The sequence below is a fragment of the Ylistrum balloti genome, unplaced genomic scaffold, assembly GCF_031769215.1.
Source record: "Ylistrum balloti isolate Yb309-2 unplaced genomic scaffold, AGI_CSIRO_Ybal_v1 Utg369882, whole genome shotgun sequence".
NCBI lineage: Eukaryota > Metazoa > Mollusca > Bivalvia > Pectinida > Pectinidae > Ylistrum > Ylistrum balloti.
Window position 1 is genome coordinate 1,616,429 of NW_026782019.1, and position 25,452 is coordinate 1,641,880.

At 39.5% G+C, this 25,452-nt stretch overlaps 1 protein-coding gene across 1 annotated transcript in view; it reads right to left on the reverse strand.

Annotated features, from left to right (window-relative positions):
* Window positions 1-19,902: 19,902 nt before the first annotated feature.
* LOC132546284 (E3 ubiquitin-protein ligase UBR4-like) overlaps window positions 19,903-25,452 on the reverse strand; it is a 70,475-nt gene continuing 64,925 nt past the window's right edge. Inside the window, exons 115-116 of the mRNA XM_060209994.1 lie at window positions 23,687-23,846; window positions 19,903-23,049 (exon numbers count right to left, since the gene is read on the reverse strand). Of these exons, the coding sequence (XP_060065977.1) occupies window positions 22,985-23,049; window positions 23,687-23,846 (225 nt within the window). The 3' untranslated portion in view covers window positions 19,903-22,984. The remainder of the gene's footprint in view (window positions 23,050-23,686; window positions 23,847-25,452) is intronic.

The following is a 25,452-nucleotide window of genomic DNA, read 5'->3' on the forward strand; positions in this document are numbered from 1 at the left end:
GATTTTAGAGGCATTAGGATGCGTTATAAATTGACACTTTTGGAAAACGACAAACTGAAAGTGAGATGGATTTTTCTAATTTGTAACCATTCCCGTTTAATGTATATTCCATTAACCAGCTTTGTGTTTGAAGTACCAGGCAGATATGACTGTTTAGTGGATCTGGACTCCATGTATTTAATGGTAGACCTTCATTGTTGCGGTGCCTACGTCCCTTTGTGTGGTCCTTACTTGGCCACTCCGACCTACCTATTGATAACAATCCCACCACAACAGATACATATTTATGGTTGTGGTCGGGAGCCTTGAGACAGTTATTGAACGATTTCAGTGATATGCACTAATACTTGTACATATGTGTATACAAAAGGCCTATCTAGTCCTCCCACGGACAATCCGTCACATGCACCTTTGTGGAATTGACAAGGTGCTGCAGATTTATATAAACTCGCATATCAGATCATCCGCCAGTTGAAAGAATGTATATACATTGTGATTTCACGAATAGCAGAGTTTTGTGATCTTAAGTAGATTGTTTCTAGCTGGAGCACGATACACAGCTATTGTTGGTTCAATATATAGGCATTGTTGAGGACCCTCTAAATCCACCCATGCTCTCAAGCCTCTGACGGTATACCAACATACACACGTGTCTGACGATATACCCAGCAACATAAACACGTGTCTGATGGTATCCCAGGCAACATACACACGTGTCTAATGGTATACCAACATACACTCGTGTCTGATGGTTACCCAGCACCATACACACAGGTCTAATGGTATACTAATATACACACGTGTCTGATGGTTACCCAGCACCATACACACGTGTCTGACGGTATACTAACATACACACGTGTCTGACGATATACTCAGCACCATACACACGGGTCTAATGGTATACCACATACACACGTGTCTGATGGTTACCCAGAACCATACACACGGGTCTAATGGTATACCAACATACACACGTGTCTGACGGTATACTAACATACACACGTGTCTGACGATATACTCAGCACCATACACACGGGTCTAATGGTATACCAACATACACACGTGTCTGATGGTTACCCAGCACCATACACACAGGTCTAATGGTATACTAACATACACACGTGTCTGATGGTTACCCAGCACCATACACACGTGTCTGACGGTATACTAACATACACACGTGTCTGAAGATATACTCAGCACCATACACACGGGTCTAATGGTATACCAACATACACACGTGTCTGATGGTTACCCAGAACCATACACACGGGTCTAATGGTATACCAACATACACACGTGTCTGACGGTATACTAACATACACACGTGTCTGGCGATATACTCAGCACCATACACACGGGTCTAATGGTATACCAACATACACACGTGTCTGATGGTTACTCAGCACCATACACACGGGTCTAATGGTATACCAACATACACACGTGTCTGATGGTTACCCAGCACAATACACACGTATCTGATGGTATATCAACATACACACGTGTCTGACGATATACCCAGCAACATAAACACGTGTCTGATGGTATACCCAGCAACATACACACATGTCTGATGGTATCCCAGGCAACATACACACGCGTCTGACGGTATACCTATATACACACGTGTCTGATGGTATACCCAGCCACATACACACGTGTCTGATGGTATACTTAGCAACATACACACGTGTCTGATGGTATCCCAGGCAACATACACACGCGTCTGACGGTATACCAATATACACACGTGTCTGATGGTATACCCAGCCACATACACACGTGTCTGATGGTATACCCAGCAACATACACACGTGTCTGATGGTCACCCAGCACCATACACACGTATCTGACGGTATACCAACATATACACGTGTCTGATGGTTACCCAGCATCACACACACGGGTCTAATGGTATACCAACATACACACGTGTCTGATGGTTACCTAGCACCATACACACGTATCTGACGGTATACCAACATAAACACGTGTCTGATGGTATACTCAGCAACATACACACGTGTCTGATGGTATCTCAGGCAACATACATACTTGTTTGGCGTTATCCCTAGCGACATACATACTTGTTTGACGGTATCCCTAGCGACATATATATTTGTTTGACGGTATCCCTAGCGACATATATACTTGTTTGACTGCATACCTACCGACATATATACTTGTTTGACGGTATCCCTATCGACATATATACTTGTTTGACGGTATCCCTAGCAACATACATACTTGTTTGACGGTATCCCTAGCGACATATATACTTGTTTGACGACAGTATCCTTGGCGACATACATACTTGTTTGACGGTTTCCCTAGCGACATACATACTTGTTTGACGGTATCCCTAGCGACATATATACTTGTTTGACGGTATCCCTAGCGACATATATACTTGTTTGACGGTATCCCTAGCGACATATATACTTGTTTGACTGCATACCTACCGACATATATACTTGTTTGACGGTATCCCTAGCGACATATATACTTGTTTGACGGTATCCCTAGCGACATATATACTTGTTTGACGGTATCCCTAGCGACATACATACTTGTTTGACGGTATCCCTAGCGACATACATACTTGTTTGACGGTATCTCTAGCGACATATATACTTGTTTGACGGTATCCCTAGCGACATATATACTTGTTTGACGGTATCCCTAGCGACATGTATACTTGTTTGACGGTACAGCCAGCAGTATACACTTCTGTCTGACGGTACATATACCAATCTACATACGTGCATGACGGTATACCCATCAACATACACACGTGTTTGACGGTAAACCAAGCGATATATACTTTCTTGAAGTTGTACGTGTTTACCGAGCAAACATATCACACGAATACTAAGTGATGAACACACGTATCTGAAGGTATACCTAAAGACTTGTCTATCCGTATGACAATATATCTAGTAGAAATGGACGCGTTTCTACCAAGTAGACTCTGAAGCCTGGTTTAATGCTGAATCGCAAAAGACACACGTATCTTACTCAACACTCATCGATACACGAACGTCACTATTTCTGCAATGTATCTGTCTACACTGTGCCTGACTGGACTACCAGAGTGAAGATAATTCTACGGGATAATCAGTGATATTACGTCAGTAACCATGCGCACTACGTCAGTAGCATGCACATTACGTCAGTGACATACACACCACGTCAATGACAGACACATTTCTTCTGCACACGGCACTAGAGACAATCACACTGTGTCGGAACTCCAGTGCACACGGTACACTGTTCCATCTCCAATGAGATTTATGCTATCGTTGCCGAAATCTAGATCTTGCTGTGACCCATGGTGGAGAGGTTAAGGGCTTCTTCACGCGCCCAGTATACCGGTAAACAATGCAGCTGATAAGAGGTCCCCTTGACGAAGTCGCTCGTCTGAATGGTCTGATACCTCAGAAAAAATGACGGGTATGTGGACGAAATCTTATGAAGATAGAATAGCACTGATGTAACCAGAAATGACGAATATAAGCTGGTAGTGTGTTTGGAGGGGGAAGGACGTGTTTGGACGGTTACCAGTATATGTGAAGGAATGGTGACGAGTAGACTTAGGGTTTGGACGAGTACGTGTAATATGTTACAGTGAGGACGGGTTAATGTACCTATAAAGTGTTGTTGTGAGGACGAATATGTACCGGTGATGTGTTGGGGTATGAACGAACTCGTATGTTACAGTAATGTGTAATGGAGGGGTCGGATTTGTACTGTACAAGTTTACAAGTTAAGTGTTTAGACGGGGACGTGTATACACTGAGTATATATCGAATAAATGCCTGTAGTTAGGTCGGAATAAGGAAGATTAAATATCAGAATTGGAAGTTTAGGGACAACAGATAGTCCGCCTGCTGTCACACTTATCTACAACAAACAGTTATACCCCCCTCCCTCGACACATACCCGAGGTTTAACCCTTCTTTGATCGTTCGACGCAGACAAAATTTATAGGCGAGCGGACTTTTAAAAATCGCGGTGAGCTTCGCCACACGTTTACAAAGGGATAAAGCAGGGCGACTTTATTGCATAAAGGAACAAGACCAAGAGATACGACAACTATTTTTATGATGACGTTATATGTCCCAAAGCAGGCGGCCATTTTATCGCCGAATCATGTAAAGTTACGAGCGGATTGCGGTGATAAGAACATTGTCACTTGGATGTAAAACACATCAATGTAACTCACAGATAACGCCCACAATTACAACACAAATGTTTGATCTGACTCCTCCTAACGGTTCGCTGTTTGTTTGATACAGGTGGCGAAACGGAAGCTGTCAACACTGGGTGACCTTACACTAAAGAGAACCCAGCATCGAAGTGCAACTACGTATCATATGTCTGTTTTCTCCAATACATATCAATGTTTTGTCAAACTTTGAATATTCCCTTCCATTAAACTACTTGACAGAAATGTCTTTTTTCTTACTATTAATGCCATTGCTCGCGTGGTCATTATGACGTCACTATACTCGTTAGTATATGCTCTGTGGTTTAATTGCTATTCATCCGGCAGTATCAATCTACAGAAGCAGAAGACGCCTTCTCTTCCGGAACACCTAGTCTTTACTTGTTCTCGCTTAATCGGCTGCTTGCAGTTGAGTAACAACATTGTTGCCTCTGTCGTTTTTAAAAGCATGGACACGGCGATGGTACAGTAGGCAAAACGACCATTCTATCTATTTAACACTGGCGTCGATAAGAAACAGTTTATTTGTTTGTTTTTTTATCAAAAAATAACATTAATCATTTGAATCTCTGAATGTGATTCCCATTGCGAACATGAATGAGAAAACGCTGTTGTAAACGTACCATACTGTGCAATTGTCTTCAAAGGTATAAATGCCACATCAACAGCTTCCATTGTTTTATTTCACGGGAATTGTTGGGTTTTTTCCCGAATTAACACATATAAACTAGGATGTACGTAGTCTTTGCATAGTCTGAGTTATTGAATAAAAATATAATCGATATTCATGGATGACTTCATAACATATATGTATTATATCAACGTACCAAATTCACCGATACTGATACAATCAAATCGTTTAAAGGTTATCGACAGCTCTGCTTTTATTCGCTAGACCAATCAAAACATGACTTGCTGTTAAGAGTCGTTTTCGCGATGACGTGTTAAAAAGTCTATTCTCGTTTTCTATATATGGACACAGAAAACACAGTAGTTTATCAAGTATGGGTAATGTACATGTTTTGAGGATCCGATGTCTAACGCCACAATATCAGACCGGACAGTCCGGGATGTCTAACGCCACAATATCAGACCGGACACTCCGAGATGTCTTACTCCTTAATATCACCGGACAGTCCGAGATGTCTTACTCCTTAATATCACCGGACAGTCCGGGGTGTCTAACTCCTTAATGTCAGACCGGACAGTCCGGGATGTCTAATGCCTTAATATCAGACCGGACAGTCCGGGACGTCTTACTCCTTGATATCAGACCGGACAGTCCGGGATGTCTTACTCCTTAATATCAGACCGGACAGTCCGGGATGTCTTACTCCTTTATATCAGACCGGACAGTCCGGGATGTCTTACTTCTTTATATCAGACCGGACAGTCCGGGATGTCTTACTCCTTTATATCAGACCGGACAGTCCGGGATGTATAACTCCTTAATATCAGACCGGACAGTCCGGGATGTCTAACTCCTTAATATCAGACCGGACAGTCCGGGATGTCTAACTCCTTAATATCAGACCGGACAGTCCGGGATGTCTAACTCCTTAATATCAGACCGGACAGTCCGGGATGTCTTACTACTTAATATCACACCGGACAGTCCGGGATGTCTAACTCCTTAATATCAGACCGGACAGTCCGGGATGTCTTACTCCTTTATATCAGACCGGACAGTCCGGGATGTCTAACTCCTTAATATCACACCGGACAGTCCGGGATGTCTTACTCCTTTATATCAGACCGGACAGTCCGGGATGTCTTACTCCTTAATATCACACCGGACAGTCCGGGGTGTCTAACTCCTTAATGTCAGACCGGACAGTCCGGGATGTCTAACTCCTTAATATCACACCGGACAGTCCGGGATGTCTAACTCCTTAATATCAGACCGGACAGTCCGGGATGTCTAACTCCTTAATATCAGACCGGACAGTCCGGGATGTCTAATGCCTTAATATCAGACAGGACAGTCCGGGATGTCTAATGCCTTAATATCAGACCGGACAGTCCGGGATATCTAATGCCTTAATATCAGACCGGACAGTCCGAAACGTCTAACTCCTTTGTTTCAGACCGGACAGCTCGGAATATCCTTAATATCAGCAAGGAATTTAAGGTCAAGATTTTTATTGACCTTGAATCTATCGACTTGTCGGTTTAAAGACCACCAGTTTTACAGTATTTAAAATTATACTCATTCATATATAATGCACCTGTTTTTTTTTTTTTTTTTTTTTTCTTTTGTATTCTTAACATCAAATGATTCTTTCATTTAAAACATACTCGGTTTCAAAAAACTTTTTCAAAATAAAGAAGAATTCATCCTCAACAAAGTTCAATTTTTGAAAAAAATACACACTCTGCTCTGAAAATCTACCCTTTTCTTTATTTAAGTTCTGATCTGAAAACTTTATTTTCTTTAATTTTTCCCGGTTAGCACAGCAAATCCACTCATATTTCAGATGTGTACAAATATCCCTTTTCGAAGATGTTCTCTTTGCAATCTTGCCTGAAAATAATCACAAAATAAGAAAAATAATCTTGAAAAAGAAAAATAATTTTGAAATAAGAAATCTTTCCTGAAATAATATGATAGAAATGGCCGCTGTTTTCCGTTTCTCTATTATATCCTAAATCATCTGTTTTTGTTCGCTAACATATCTTTAGAGCAAGATTTAAAAATTACAATTATCTATTATTTAAAAAAACCGTATTTAAATATTCTTCTCTTTTAAATAATGTGAACGGAAATCTACCAAGTCGCAATAATTATAAGTCCTTCCACGCACTTTTGTTAATATTTTACAGAACATCGTATAGGATGTTTCAACGCGGGGATCCTTATATACACCCCGTAGTAACTTACATATCAAAAGCTATTATTTTGATCTCAATAGTAGTAAAATATTTTACGTCATACATTAGTATCAGGAAATAAACAGTTTAGTCCCTGATCTGTGATATTTTGATGAGTTTTTTTCTAAACATTCCATTGTAATTAAGTAAAATGTTCAGATAAGTGCACATAGGATATTCCATGCACTTTGAAATCTGATCACAGGGTGTACCAATATTAGACTTGCATACGTCCCTGTACAGGACTAGAGCAGCGTGACGAGTTTAATATCAGATACGGGATTTAGTGTTATATCAATATATGCAATGTCAACATGCAACAAAGAAATAATAAATCTTGGTTCTTATTAAATTACAGTGATATGGAGAAAGATCAAACGACTATTTCTGAAAGATAATAGTAAGTTTGATTGTAGATTTGACAAGGCCATTTTTCCAACATGGGCGATCTCGTTTGTGATAGTCCGTGATAAACCCCAGTTGAGTGGGAATGACGCTGGATCATCTATATTTCAACAAAAATCATTTTTAAAGTTCAGTTTTTCATCACTCTAACAATCACTCAGAAATCAGAATGAAAATATTATCACGTCATATATTTTTGAAAGTATGAAAGGCGAAAGGAAGGGTAAAATATTTTACGGAAATAAGATAAAACTGTCATTTTACTAAAAATATAATACTTTACTTACAATAAACCAATAGATAAAGTAAATAGATAAATAACAAATATGTCAATAAATAAAACAGCACTGTATCTGTACAGTTCTATTTACCTGTGTAGTACAACTCCTGGAGACATGGAAGTCATTCGTGGTACAACAGTACAACTCCGGGAGACATGGAGGTCATTCATGGTACAGCAGTACAACTCCGGGAGACATGGAGTTCACTCGGTGTACAGCAGTACAACTCATGGAGACATGGAAGTCATTCGTGGTACAGCAGTACAACTCATGGAGACATGGAGTACATTCGGAGTACAGCAGTACAACTCCAGGAGACATGGAGGCAATTCGAAGTACAGCAGTACAATTCCTGGAGACGTGGAAATCATTGTGAGTACGGCAGTACAACTCCAGGAGACATGGAGGCAATTCGAAGTACAGCAGTACAATTCCTGGAGACGTGGAAATCATTCAGAGTACGGCAGTACAACTCCTGGAGACATGGAGGTCACGCGGAGTACATCAGTACAATTCCTGGAGACGTGGAAATCATTCGGAGTACGGCAGTACAACTCCTGGAGACATGGAGGTCACTCGGAGTACAGCAGTACAATTCCTGGAGACGTGGAAATCATTCAGAGTACAGCAGTTCAACTCCTTGAGAAATGGTGGTCATTCGGAGTACAGCAGTACAACTCCGGGAGACATGGAGGTCATTCGTGGTACATCAGTACAACTCCAGGGGACATGGAGGTCATTCGGATTACAGCAGTACAACCACTGGAGACATGGTGGTCATTCGGAGTACAGCAGTACAACTCCGGGAGACATGGAGGTCATTCGTGGTACATCAGTACAACTCCAGGGGACATGGAGGTCATTCGGATTACAGCAGTACAACCACTGGAGACATGGTGGTCATTCGGAGTACAGCTGTACAACCACTGGAGACATGGTGGTCACTCGGAGTACAGCAGTACAACTCCTGGAGACGTGGAGGTCATCCGTGGTACAAAAGTACAGCTACGTGAACTAGTATGAAGGACAGACATTGTCAGTATCATAGTAAGTGCCTCGTAATCGAGCTGGAAGACCAGATGAGAACATTCTCTATGGAAAGAAAATAGGCTGTAGTATGTCGAAGTCGATTGAACCAAACAAATTGATGAGTGAACATCTGCAACAGACCCGATGTCACTTGTTCCTGAGAGAGAGCTCTGCTGTGAGAATGCTAGGCCGTCAACTACCTACATAAACATCTATTGACGTTCTTATTTATTGCAATATGGTATTTCTTTGATAAGACATGAGATGCAGGTTTTGTAGACCAGCAAACTATCATTTTAAAATTCTTTATAGTTGTCGTTAAGGTAAAGGCAGCTGATAACTCGGACGTTTAATTTGTGTTTGATGCGCATGTGCTGTTGCCGAATATATCCAACATACACTAGTGCAATTGTTTATTCTAAATAGTGTGACTATATAATGCATATTGATAAAAATATTAATATTTCACAATAAATTCTCTCAACCTGCAGGTCGCCTGCGTGCTAGGGGTAGCACAATACGTGACCCCATCCTTATTATGGAGATATGAAATCAACCCTCCAATCACTGCATCGTTATCTGCCTGTCACATCGGTATTTGTCCCTCCCCCGGGATACAGCATACCGCACCCCTTTCCTCGGAACTTCAGCAGTGCAAGTAACGTACCTCGCACGAGACAAGCATCGGGGGAAATTAAAAACATCAGATAAGCCTCTAAACGCCCTTTTCCTTCTCATCAAGGCGACGATCGTACAAACGTGGGGGATACATAGAGAGAGACTTGATTACAGAGTGCGGGACATCACCTGTATCATTAGCGCTAATGCAGTGAAGAGGCGGTTTATACACGTAAAATTCCACTCACCCGATACCCACATCTATTGTACCTTTCTGCTCATCGTATATCTACGGCTTTTTTCATTGAATGGACATGATGGAACCGAGGCTCTCGAAGGAAGAAATGCTTCCTTAGTGGAGAGAGTAATATCGAAAGTCTCCTTGCGTTGGAGACGTTGCACCGTAATAGGCAGCAAGATTACTCGGAATGTTTCCCCGGCAACAAAACATGACTACATTGTTTCCTTAGCGACACGATCCTTTTGTAAAAGTTCCTTAAGAAACGACATTCAGACACAGTTTCCCCAGCAACGCGGAAAGTCCCCATGGTTACAAAGCTTTTTTGTCCAGCAAATGTCCCCTGAGACAAGGTCGGTTTTACAAGTTCCCTTGCAAAGAAACTTCTTCGAATGTACCAGCTTGTTTCTAACACGACTTCTTCGCGCAATTTTCGTAGCAACGTGACCATTACCTATCCCAAATTGGTAGTGACAAGACTCACTGGCATAGCCTCCCTAGAGTCATAAGTTGACCGTACTTTCAACAGAATGTCTCTACCATCATGACATGCTTGCACACCTTCCTTCAATTTTACCTTGAATCTAAAACAAATTTCAAATTCTATTTACGCGTTTTCATTACAAAGACATTTCATTTAGTTATGTTTTACCTGTACAGTATAATACGGCACATGTACGTAACCAGGGGAGGCCCCCTTCTCTACACCCCCGGGAGTCCTCTGGTATCGTTACCTGTGCAGCAGCTTGTGGAAATATGTCACATTGACAGCTACTTATCATGTTTTCCGTGAATAAAAAGGTTCTGAACCTTTACTGACCCTTGACGGCAGAGTTTACACGGGTCGATTAGTTTCCGTGTGTACCTCTGTTAATTTGCCGTAATTTGTGGAAATGATAGGTCGGGCGTCAGTAAATTGTTAGCCACCCGATACCTACTCGTCTGACTTCCAAGTGATAAATTCAATTAGGATGAAGTGTGTAATCGCTTACTGGGATCTGGGCAGGTTGTTCTAGTCGCTAGCCGTGGGTATTCAGAACTTCCCTTAAAACAGTTTTGAACAATTTTCGTTTCTTATCATGAATATCAAGTGTTGAACCTTCTAATCAAATTGATTTATTTGAGTTCCCTTTACTTTAAATACGTGTGTAACGTAAAGACAGAAGCAGCACGCGGTACACGTTATGGTGTTTCCCTCTCCACCCTCTCTCGCCAGGCACAGTGAAAGACGGGGGTATCGAGTGACTACAGGGGGGCCAAACATGTAAACTAATGACACCAGGTGTCGCTCAGATCCGGGTACTTGGAGTCAAGGAAACGTGACGTTTGTTCCATGCGTTATGTAATAAGATACTCATGTATCTGCTCTTAGGTGTCAAAACAACAATTGAAGACCACGGTTGGTAAAAGTTGATGTCACTGAAGGAACTGTTTCTGTTCTAGACAGGCGGGGGTTCACCTCCCCGGGGGGCGGCACTGCTCAAGTGTGACATGAAGTGTCCCGTCATCATATCAAGTTGGTGTCGTGCCCTAGAATCTATCATCGCTACAAGGGCGTGAGTATATAGAAATATCCGCGTTTAATAAGTCCAGCAAACGTCATTTTGAATTGGACAAGTCACTGATGACTGTATGTGTAAACCTGCATAATTTCTAATCAAACGACGGCTTATGACAGCTGAGACAACGAGGGGAGACAACCGCACACACACCAAACAAATCGTCGAGTTTTTATCATCGATCATTTATCACGAAGACAGCTTACACAAGGGGAACTATTTTCTGTCAGGTAATTTCACACTGCGTTCTGTAATATTCTGACACCTCACCATTCACAGGGATGAACCAATCAACGCCTTTAAGACTCGCGCATTGAGAGGTGAGATGTCGTTAATGTAATATGAAGAATGAAGATTTAATATCTCAACCACAATGGACGGGATTTTAAACTCCAATATACAGCACTATGATAATGCAGTTTATTTAAATCGATTATTAAACTAATTTGAAAATGATGTTATCATTAGATGTGGGATGACATGGATCTGGCCAGTCGGCATTGTTGACTGTGTCATTCCCTTGGTCAAAATTCCCAGACCAGTTTCAGTCCTGCAACGGGTCAGTGGATTAACGCGGGCAAAACTTTCTAAGTTGCAGTAAGAAAGTATTGTTATTTTTCAAATGAAGTTTATATATACACGATGCTTTGATATTTACTGATCTAAATAACATGGTAAGTCACACAGAAGACTGTAAATATATACTTATCAAAAAATGTTCTTTTTAATCTTCGTGACGTATGAGTAGAATAATTAATTATTTTTTTTTATCTTTTTATTTATTTATTAAACGAGTTTTAAATCCGCTATAACGGCCAGTCTTTTTTTAACTGGACGAGAGTTGGAACTCAAAATATAAGAAATAAAGAATGTGGGACGCTACTTCCGGTCTGTGAGAGAGCCGGTGTCGATAAAGACTGGCACAATGAAGTACTCATTCTGCATGTGAATGTTATTCGTATTGTAATACTTTCAGTCTGTCGAATTTTTGAAGCCATAAGAATTTAAAATCTACGATACAACTTGTCATTGACGAGCAAATGCAGAGCAATGCTTCCGTGTTGTGATTTGCGGGATATCATTGACGATGAAACTCAGACCACTTCCGGTTTGTGAACAGGTATAATGACAGTACTGCAGTTTAGAATTAGCATAAACTGTGCATTTTATCGAATCCTTTTTGCTTCCTATAACATTTTTTCTTTTGAACAAACAAACAAACAAACAAACAAACAAAAATGTCATTGTATTGAATATTGATGACAACAAATATAAGCTGAAATGTAGGATGCCAGTAAGAAATGCTGTAGTAGTTGTACAATACTTTGGGGCTGTAATCCTAGTGAATAATGACGATTCAGTAGGAACTGAGGAACCAAACGTCAGGTAAACAATTGGAATTTTGTAGACGGTACAATTGTGGCAAGAATTTCGCAAACATTCGGACATTTGTAAAATAAACGAATTGTATAAGTCCCTGTTGACCAGGAAGTTATGCAAGAACAGGCTTTAGTTAGGGAGGGGGTTGGGGTGGGCTGGGGGTTAATTACCTCGGTCGCTATCCCTGGCTAGGCATCAGTAACATTTCATTTCGAGGCTCAGAACTTTTGTTTCGTTTGTCATTTGAGGAAGACTTATTTATTTCACACCTGGAGGATAAGACAAGTTAAAACTGTTAAGAAGGGAACAATCACAGTCTGTCGTTATTTGGAAGGACAGTGGATACTTTGGTAGCTATTTTTACGGGTATCTAGGATGTTTTGTGCTGAGATCTCTATCGTCACCGTAACTCATCCTCGCCTACGTCATAAATTACAGCGCGCGGAGTTTATAGGCGACGATGAGGGCGTAATGGGCCCCGGATGGAGTGAGTAATCTGACGATAACAATGACGGAAGTTTCTCTGATCTGTGATCAAAAGTGTCCTATCACCGATACTTGAACATCAAAGTTTCTAACATGGTTATTTAGAGCACGGATCAGTGTTTAATGCAGCCCAATAGGTATTTCGTGTTTACATTCGGAACGTTTCTAGGTTTCACATCTTTAGCGGTTGGACATACTCGGTAATATACGAGAGAATTGAAATGACAGAGAAAAATCAAACTTGACCCGTCCCATTGAGGAGGTTGTCGAGTTTCTGTTTATGTTTGTACATGGTTATACCTGTGATGGATTTTGTCTTTTGAGCTAGATACAATAAATCAAACACATTTACCGCCACGGGGGTCTTCATTGACTAGCTAAACTAACGAGCTCCTTTGATGCTTGAAGACCACAGCACAAGCAAACATGAAGACACTGTCCTACCTTCACCGACAAATCAACCGTTTCACCAGTGTCACATCTGACCTCAGTGGGGTAGCGGTTTGTGGACAGGTGGATGTGACTGGGGCTCAGTTCTCCTAAATTTTTTTACACATGTAGATACTAACTGTCCCGCCTATACTGCAAAAAAAATCTGTAGTTATATTGAAAATCAAATTGGGATGAGACTGGACTATGGCTGAGGATGTGCTGGACCGTGACTGGGATTTTACCGGACCGTGACTGGAGTTGTATTGGACAGTGACTGGGGTTGTACTGAATCTTGACTGGGATTGTACTGGACCATGAATGGGGTTATACATTACTTTGACTGGAATTTATTGGACCTCGACCGGGTAATACTGGACCATGATTGGGGTATTACTGGACCGTAGCTGGGATTGTACTAGACCGTGACTAGGAAGTGACACTGGACCGCGGCTAAAACTGTACTGAAAAGCGATTGGGGTAGCACTGGACCGTGACTTGGGTTGTACTGGACCGCGATTTGTGTTACAATGGCTCGAGACTGGTGTACTGGACCGTGACTAGGGTTATATTGGACTGTGACTGGTATTGTAGTAAATGTAAGGCTGGGGTGATAATGGGTGTTTAATTGATTCAGAGTTAATTAAGCTGTATTTTATATCAAGTTGAATCAACACTGACGTAAATATTTTATAATGTTGTTATATCATCATTGGATACTGTTTGACGCTGATGCACGCGACCACACATCCGTAACTACAGCCTTTTGGTGATATACTTTAATATTATTTTTTTTTTATTTTACGGAAATATTAAAAATCAAATTAATCATTATAATTACAGGTCATTAACGTTACCAAATAACCAATCACGGTGTCCGAAATGTTCCGCGAAACAGTGTACTGGAAGAAGTGCAGTCAATTTTAAAACCATGGACAATTCGAAAACAACAAGAACAACGACGACGACAAAAAACAAGTTTTCAATACTGATATTAATAATACATTTTTATTAACGAAACTCTAACATTACCCAGAAAATAATGTCTGTAAACACTGGTGTTGGACATTATTGCACCCCTATCATGATAATATTTATAAATAATAGTTTGTACAAGCATACACGAATGCCAATGATAGAGAGAAGTTGTTGTATACGGCTGTAGACACGTCACTAACAATGAATATTATAATCTTGTTGATATTTACTCTGAATTTACGAGAAATGTTAAAGCAACTCCACATCAACAGAAAGTCAACTTGAATCAACGGGTGTGAGTTCCAAACATCCTGGTTAATTTGTAAACACGAGATCGCACACTGACACACAATGAAGGTATTCTCTGTATATTTCTCATTGTTTCAAAAGTCCACTTTTTGTTTTTATATCAACATTTGTCTTACCCATTCCAAATTTATATAACATTTCACTGTTTATTATTTTCATATATGATTTTTAGAATGTACCTCCCTGAGTTCCCTTTTCATTTCACTGTTTATTATTTTCATATATGATTTTTAGAATGTACCTCCCTGTGTTCCCTTTTGTAATAAACTGACACGAGTTCCCATGCGTTACTTGTGGTTGTAGTTCATTCCTCTCTCACAAACAACAGTTTACACAAACATATAGACTAAACAATGTAAATAATTAATGTAACAATTATGTAAATCAACTATTACAGCAATTATGTAAATAAGCTTTTATAACAATTATGTAAATAAACTTAAATAACAATTATGTAAATAAACTTAAATAACAATTATGTGAATTAACTATTATAAAAATTAGAAAACTTCCATCTACAATCAGAAAATATATGCTATTTTTTCATATTTTCTCTTACAATAAAATGGAGCACCCTCTCCAAAATTTTTAGCTGACAATAAGTTACGTTAGCATAAAATAATGAGAGTTACAGTAGAAAAAGGCATATTCATGATAATAATTGTAAGGTGACTGATGATATGATACTAGAAAGCTGGTGGTAGTGATGACTGTTGATATGATACTAGAGAGCTGGTTGTAGTGGTGACTGATGATACGATACTAGAGAGCTGGTTGTAGTGGTGACAGTTGATATGATACTAGAGAGCTGGTTGTAGTGGTGACTGTTGATATGATACTAGAGAGCTGGTTGTAGTGGTGACAGTTGATATGATACTAGAGAGCTGGTTGTAGTGGTGACAGTTGATATGATACTAGAGAGCTGGTGGTAGTGGTGACGGTTGATATGATACTAGAGAGCTGGTGGTAGTGGTGACTGTTGATATGATACTAGAGAGCTGGTTGTAGTGGTGACGGTTGATATGATACTAGAGAGCTGGTTGTAGTTGTGACTGTTGATATGATACTAGAGAGCTGGTTGTAGTGGTGACTGTTGATATGATATTAGAGAGCTGGTGGTAGTGGTGACTGTTGATATGATACTAGAGAGCTGGTGGTAGTGGTGACTGTTGATATGATACTAGAGAGCTGGTGGTAGTGGGGACTGTTGATATGATACTAGAGAGCTGGTTGTAGTGGTGACTGTTGATATGATACTAGAGAGCTGGTTGTAGTGGTGACAGTTGATATGATACTAGAGAGCTGGTTGTAGTGGTGACTGTTGATATGCTTTTAGAGAGCTGGTGGCAGTGGTGACTGTTGATATGATACTAGAGCTGGATGTAGTGGTGACTGTTGATATGATACTAGAGAGCTGGTGGTAGTGGTGACTGTTGATATGATACTAGAGAGCTGGATGTAGTGTTGATATGATACTAGAGAGCTGGTTGTAGTGTTGACTGATGATATGGTACTAGAGAGCTGGTGGTAATGGTGACTGGTGATATGATACTAAGATTTGTTGTAATGTTTATTGTAGACGTGCAGCACAGTGTTTTGTGCACGTAGACGTGACTCGATATGATACAAAGAGTACGCTCTGCCTGCAGTGGTTACAGTTGGTGTGATACAATCCCATCAAACTGTATATAATTACAGGTTCAAGTTAGGATGATCAAATTAGAATCGTCGTTTCTTTGTTTAAAGGCATTATGAAAGCCGGCAACTCCAAAGGGTATCCCGAGTGACAGTCCACAATCGGGACTTATCTGGAGTGTCTCTGCGTGCTTAAGATATCGTATCGCTGTTAACATTTGGTCGTCCTTTTGAAGCAATTCAAATTGTTAGTCTTTTGTCAATACACCTCGATAACCTCAACAGATATACTGAAGACGATCGAAAATTTCTCGAGTACTCAATTCCTCCTCGCTATCAGTATAAAATTCCGGATTCTCCGATAGGGGGCGTGTTGATATGTACTTGTCCTCTCTGGTTATTTTACCTACAAAACGTCAACTCAGTCATAATTCTACTGTTGTGTTTCTCTTTTCTTTTCATAAATATATTTGTTAATTTAATTTTAATCAAGTACATCTACGTAGCTGGCAATTGGCATACTGTCATAAGACGAGCTGAGGAGAGAAAATGCTGTATTAAGATATTGTTATCTAATAAAAGGGATGGAACGAGAGTCATGCAGCGAGTGAAACATACTGTAGGCGTGGCTTTATGATTGACAGCTGTGCACACCTGGTTATCCGGGATAAAGCAGGACAAATACTGGCGGAAATCGACTATTGATAATGTTAATCGTTTAAGACTTGGCTTTCCAAAACAAGTGTTCCTGTGCTATCTAATTCTAACAGTTTCTCGGTTTGTAAAGTTCGTGTTCGCAGTTCACTACAAAATGGCTCGTTTGCAATCCTTATCGTTATAATTGTTAAATGTAACTTTAGAACAGGATTTTCGATATCAAATGTTATTATACTAAAGTATGAGTCCCCAAGCTTTAACATAGTGTGTAGTATAATCATCACCCAGACGACTTAACGTTTTGTACAGTAAAAACTTCATAATTCCAATGACTACAATATATGTAGTACGAACTTCATCATCCTAATGTCTGTAATCTGTGTAGTACGAACTTCATCATCCTAATGTCTGTAATATGTGTAGTACGAACTTCAACATCCCAATGTCTATGAATTATGTGTAGTGCGAACTTCATCATCCCAATGTCTATGAATTATGTGTAGCACGAACTTCATCATCCCAATGCCTATGAATTATGTGTAGTACGAACTTCATCATCCCAATGTCTGTAATATGTGTAGTGCGAACTTCATCATATGTGTAGAACGAACTTCATCATCCTAATGTCTGTAATATGTGTAGTACGAACTTCATCATCCCAATGCCTATGAATTATGTGTAGTACGAACTTCATCATCCCAATGCCTATGAATTATGTGTAGTACGAACTTCATCATCCCAATGTCTATGAATTATGTGTAGCACGAACTTCATCATCCCAATGCCTATGAATTATGTGTAGTACGAACTTCATCATCCCAATGTCTGTAATATGTGTAGTACGAACTTCATCATCCCAATGCCTATGAATTATGTGTAGTACGAACTTCATCATCCCAATGTCTATGAATTATGTGTAGTACGAACTTCATCATCCTAATGTCTGTAATATGTGTAGTACGAACTTCATCATCCCAATGCCTATGAATTATGTGTAGTACGAACTTCATCATCCTAATGTCTGTAATATGTGTAGTACGAACTTCATCATCCTAATGTCTGTAATATGTGTAGTACGAACTTCATCATCCCAATGCCTATGAATTATGTGTAGTACGAACTTCATCATCCCAATGCCTATGAATTATGTGTAGTACGAACTTCATCATCCCAATGCCTATGAATTATGTGTAGTACGAACTTCATCATCCCAATGCCTATGAATTATGTGTAGCACGAACTTCATCATCCTAATGTCTGTAATATGTGTAGTGCGAACTTCATCCTAATGTCTGTAATATGTGTAGTACGAACTTCATCATCCCAATGTCTATGAATTATGTGTAGTACGAACTTCATCATCGCAATATCTTTACATTGTGTGTAATACGAACTTCATCGCCCAAATTAACACTGCACTAAATCATGGCAGTGTCTCCATGTTTGTGTCAGAGCTTTATCGTCCTATGATATTTGTTTACTAAACTTCATACATGTAATACCATTAATTAATTTTCATGCCCTTTCTAATGATCTTTGTTCGTCCGTACGAAGCATGACCCTGGCGGACGGACCAGGTTAACAGAACCAAACTTAGATTTGGCGGTCCCACGTCCATTACTTAGTATCTATTGGGACGGTGCCCCGTTCGTTGTTTTTTGTTTTTTTACAAGGATATCAAAGCCATTTCCGACGTTTGAGGAGAATAGTGTACATCTGCAGTAGGGTTCCCTGACAGGTGGACGACCCTTTAGTTGTGACCGTCCAATTACCGCCGATAAGGTCCTTGCGGGTCTTGGACGGAGCCCAGGGGATCTGAGGGACAGGCCCGATAACAAGCGAAATGTGACTTTAAGTACTGGCATCGAGTTCTGCAGGCTATCGGGGGCAGTGCTACAACATTAGCGCCTTCGGTCGCTAATGAGGCAACAAATTGGCTTCCAACAGGTGCTCCCTAACCGTACTGCTCCAGTCAACGACGCTGGTAATGGCAACATCCAGTTTTATCAATCGAAATATTGGTAAAATGTAGCAAGGTATAGGGGTGGCTTCTAACGAACATAACCAGCAACAGCGCAAAGCCTCTCATACCCAGTCCGCGTTTCCTAAACGGAGATACACATGTTCAATATGATTTGTTTCAGTGACTAAAAAGTCGTAATTAAATTTAAATTGCGCGAATGTTTGATATTTTAGACACCAGATCCAAACTGGAAACTTCCTTTTGCAAGTTTTATTGTATTTTGTAACTGGTAAGGCCGGGTACTGATTCGAATTCAATATTTAATCTTTGTTCTGATGGATTGGATTTATTGTAACAACATACAATATCCGCTCTATACCGGGCGGCTATCTTATTCCGGACAAATTCGGTGCAAAAGCAGATTATCTTACAACATTCGGGGTGCCAGGATTTATCAACTGCATCTGTGACCCCTGGGTATTTCTTATGTACATTGTTGTAACTCCGAGATCCGTGCGTGTTGCCACGGTAATCAGTGTAAATTCACCCGGGTGTCGGGGAAACTCCGTACACGTGAGAAACATTTCCTTGCCCAAGTGCTAATTACCTATTGGCTCTCTTAATGCTGAAGTTTTGTCAATGTACGATTGCTTTGCCAGCGCCTTGGTGATACAACATGGTTCCCATGACCAGGGGCTGCACGTTATTGGAGCATGCATGTGCGTCGACATGCACGTGGGAAAGTGGTCATATCTGACTAACTGTATCTGTACAATTAATAAACCTAATTAGCTGATATCTCCCTTTTAACAAAAAACAAAAGTCCAACAAACACAGAAAGCTTGTATTGATAGTTTAGAAAACACTGGACTACAATGTAACGTCCGCCAAGGTTTCACATTCCAAACGTCCGCCATCATTTTCATTCCTTTCCTTTAATGCATCATTATGGTAAAATAGTTATTTTTGAACCTTTAAATCACGTGTATAACTACTGTTATCTGTCAGAAGATTCTTACAGAAAACCGTGTTTTAAGTATTGTCAGGGACGTATTTTATCAACATTTTACGTCTATGATATCATTACCTATCGGACAGTTACAATATGAAACGTTTGTGTAAATAGAACTGCTTTTACGTATCTGAGATGACACTACTGAAAACTTTATTGTTAAGGAGAAGAGGGAGGCACCTTTTCCAGATGTTTAATATCAAACACATGCACTGCTAACCATAACTGGTGCATACCTCAAACAACCAATTAATTTTCTGGACAGTAACAGATAAATTCAATTCCAGTTCCAGAACATGGACATCGGCTAGATTAGTCAGTCAAAACATTCCACACAACACATACACTAGTACAACAGTTCTGGGTTCACACAAATACAGGTGGCTGTGAAAGTTTTGGGGAGTACTTCACAGTATTTCACTATATTCTTTATGTCACAAGTAATACATAATAATGATTTTTTTTTGTCTTGACATTTTGTAGAGATTGAAAAACATTCCTATATTACACTATATTTGGTCTTCCCTCCAATACGGAAAACAGAGGTCAGGTTTATGGCGAATTATTGTTACGTTATCAATTCATTTGTTATCAATTCATTTGCCACAGAAAACCAAGTGTTGAGATTTTTTTATATAGAATTTTCTACAATTATTCAATTAATTTTATGAAACAGGGACTGAAAGATTAATGTTATGTTCCACCAATACTACAGGTAACAGTGTAAAAAGTGTTATCAGCATCTTCAACTCATAAAACAACAAACCCACCTACAAAAAATAAAATGATTTCTTATAAGTGCCCATTCCAGTAAAGCATTATGGACATTTGGTGTTTACTAATAAATGGCCAGTGCCTTACTCAACAGTTCTTGTGTGTTTTAGTAACAAGAGACCTGTGACTGACTCAACAGTTCTTGTGTGTTTTAGTAACAAGAGACCTTTGCCATACTTAACAGTTCTTGGGTGTTTTAGTAACAAGAGACCTGTGCCTTTTTCAACAGTTTTAAGTCCCTCACCAAGTCTGGTAAACCATCCTTAATCTGCAGACTCCTTCAGTCATTGTTGAATTGCTCCAGCAATAATTTTGTGTAGCAATCATCACAAATTTAAGCAGTGTTATAACACAGGAATTGTCTACAGTAAACAGCTAAGTAACTCTACATTGTAAGGTACTATAGACTGAAGGACTGTACAACACCAAATTAATGCAGTTGATATACCAGGGACAGATCTGAAGGCCGCAAAACTTGTGGGTGAAATGTTATCAATATGGCTACCAAAATACAACATGTATGCCACAAGTGCGTTATTTAGTTTATATGGCATTACCATACCGGAACAGGTTTTAGGATTGTAAAGGGGCAACGTTGTTGACATAGCTACCAAAATAGAAAGAACTGATTATATGGGTGAACACAAATGTCATATGTTTTAATGAATATCTAATTCAATTACATCATTAAACCCTTTCAATTAAATATTGATTTGCATAAACTGTTCTCCATGCATTTTTTATGGTTAAATAACTGTCTATCTAGGATGACAGTTTCCCAGAGAAATTACCAAACATTGAATTGTTAAATAGGTAAACTTGGCGAAGTTTTCCATCCTTCTTTTTTTCTTAACTTTTGAGAGTAAGCCAAATAATTCTATTGGTATTAAAGAGAACTTGAAATGGTGGCGAATTGTAGTAACTTAGCAATTTTCCACACAAATAAATAATGAAAACATACAAACAAAATTCACACAACAATATCTCCAATCATAGACTAGCAAGTAAAATACTAACATTCCACCACCGAAAGTTATCTCCCTTGTCACTCTCCTACACCCCACTCCAAATACAGTCAGATATCTCCCTTGTCACAGTATCTCCCTCTCCTACGTCCCACTCCGAATACAGAAAGTTATCTCCCTTGTCACTGTATCTCCCTCTCCTACATCCCTCTCCAAATACAGCCAGATATCTCCCTTGTCCCTGTATCTCCCTCTCCTACACCCCACTCCAAATAGAGCCAGTTATCTCCCTTGTCACTGTATCTCCCTCCCCTACATCAACTACAGCTACAGCCAGATATCTCCCTTGTCACTGTATCTCCCTCTTCTACACCCCACTCCAAATACAGCCAGATATCTTCCTTGTCACTGTATCTCCCTCTCCTACACCCCACTCCGAATACAGTCAGATATCTCCCTTGTCCCTTTATCTCCCTCTCCTACACCCCACTCCAAATAAAGCCAGTTATCTCCCTTGTCACTGTATCTCCCTCCCCTACATCAACTACAGCTACAGTCAGATATCTCCCTTGTCACTGTATCTCTCTCTCCAACACCCCACTCCAAATACAGCCAGATATCTCCGTTGTCACTGTATCTCCCTCTCCTACACCCCACTCCAAATACAGCCAGATATCTCCCTTGTCACTTTTTCTCCCTCTCCTACACCCCACTCCAAATAAAGCCCGAGATCTCCCTGGTGCCTGTATCTCCCTCTCCTACACCCCGCTCCAAATACAGTCAGATATCTCCATTGTCACTGTATCTCCCTCTTCTACACCCCACTCCAAATACAGCTAGATATCTCCCTTGTCACTGTATCTCCCTCTTCTACACCCTACTCCAAATAGAGCCAGTTATCTCCCTTGTCACTGTATCTCCCTCCCCTACATCTACTACAGCTACAGCCAGATATCTCCCTAGTCTCTGTATGTCTATTTTCAGACATCCACTCCAGTTTCCATCACTATGAGGGCTGTTATTACTTAACTAATCACAGTTTACAATATTGCTGAAGAAAGCTGACATATATATAACATTTAATTCCAAAAGTCTTTATGGAAGGAAGCAACAGAAAAAACACTGAAAGTTGAAGTTTCCACACAAAGGTATCAGTGTAGTCTACGGTACAGACTGGAAGAGTGATGACAGGAAACCATCAGGGTCTGCTACGTCCTCTAATAAACCTACAAAATAGTAGTCCAATGTTAACATGCATGGCTCTGATGTCACAGAATATTTAAAATGTCGCAGTATTTAATATCTCTGACGGATCGATAAAATGTGATACTAAAAGTTCTGATGTATCAAATAATGTCTTTAAAAAGTAATTGTTCTAGTAAGAATTTTTACCAGATCAAGCAGAGTTTGATATTTATAGAAGGCTTGATATGCAGGTCAGAGATTATTGTAACACCCCTTGTTCCCACAAGATATTAAAAGGATATAACAAATGGGGCTCTTTAGGAAATCAAAATGGAATTGTAAATATCTAACTTAATTTATAGTAATCACCACATATACTATGTATCAAAGAAATTGCTGACTGAAAGAAGAAAAAAGGTTTTTGAGAAAGAAAATTAATATACAAAAAATTAACAAGCATAATGAAAAAGAAGTTCTATTCCCACAAAATCATCTAAATCAGAAATTTACAAACAAACAAACACATGACTACTGTAATCAAGGGCTGATCTTATCAACCACGAATCAAAAAATAGTCTACAGTCAGAGGACATTCACAGTTCCAATATACCTCACCCTGACTTCATTACAGGGAACATAAAAACATGAAACAGTCAAAACGTAACAAATTTGTCTCACCAATAACATCCATGAACTCTGCCAAGGATTCACACGGAAGCATCTCCTCCTCGTACGCGGACATTACACGATCACACGACTCCACCAACACACGGTCATTGTTTCTGATGTAGTCTGCGGCCAGGTTACTCCACACACCATCTGGGGTAACAGTCACTTTCTGCAATACAAGAAAACCACTACTTTAAAGGGGAATCACAACTATAATATTAAGTAGAACCACACAAGACAAGTGGGTGGGGATGGGTGGAGGTGGGGGGTGTTGGGTGGGAATATTCAGAAACTAGCACAGAATCAACAGTCAATTTTTTTTTTGTAAAATGAGACATACAAACTGACAAGGGCAGACAACCAATCTTGTCTAGTAGCAGGAGACATGGAAAGTGACAAAGAAGATGAGGAATTTAATATAAATGTGTATATATTTAAAAAAAAATTTTTTTTGATTTGGAAATAACCAATACCAGAAAACAATGACAAAGGGAAAAGTCTAAATTGTACATTAACTGATACTGAACATGTTTAATTTACACATTACATGATATGTATGTTAGGATAGATTTTGATCATTTTACAACTTGTATATCTTGGAGCCCTTCTATTATATACAGGCAATAATATCACCTCCAACACCTTCACAATATATCTGTTGTATTTCAAGACCTGCATAAACCTACAGCTGTAAGGTGTTAACTGTGTTCAAGTCAACAGCAGTAAATCACAGAACTTAATAATTAAGAAACATGCTAAATATTCTTTTTCAAATGATGGGAATTAAAAAAAAAAACCAAAGTAATACCTAGAGTCGTATATTTATATCTGACTGTACATTCAAAAGATTGTCAATGATAATTAACAATAGAATCCAATAAAAACAAGTTAATATATTTAAATGTATTCAACATCTAGAAACAAGAATGACTCCAACCATAGCTTTGTCATTGTGGGTACAAGACCGCACACACCTTATTATGTAATAATGTATATGTACTGTGATCAAAATTCCTCCGATATGTTTGTTAAAGTTAGATACAAGATTTCTGACGAAGGCCAAACCCCAGACTGCACATCTCCAAATACTTTAAAAATATACACTATTATACTGGCATTTATCTATTTGTATTGACAAATTCCACAATTCCTGCACTGGTCTACACTAAAATCTGCACAGGTAGACAGTCAGATCTGATCTTAAAGTACACATGTCACATTTATTCAGATATATTGGTCATTTTCACAATTCCTGCAATAAAGCGAAAACCCCTAAGAATGTGGAAAGAACATGATCTACTTAACAGAGATAGGGGCAGGTCCGTGATAAATTAGGGACCAGCAGGAAATGCTCAGTGCAATGACATCACATCCCCCAACACTGCGTGTATTAATCTCTGCCAGATACTCTGTACAAACACCTCTAAATCCTTTAGGTATCCCGCACCATTGACAACGCTGGCCCGCGGCTCGCCACCTATTCCAGGTCTCTATCCCCTTCATCTCTTGGTGTAAGTATTGTCATAAATATGCTATTTTTGTATCTAAGTATCATATATAACCGAGGCTTTACAAAGCTTACATCTTTCACAACAATGCAGTAATTTTTCATTTTACAATACAAAGTCTAAATTTTGACTTCATTCCTTTATAGGGTTTGAAAACTGAATTTCTGCTGGTGTCTGTTCTTTTTTTGAAGTAATTCCCTAAAAATTACATATTTTCGAGATAAGTCATGAAAATTATAGAATTTGTTTTAATCAAAAATTAAAAGA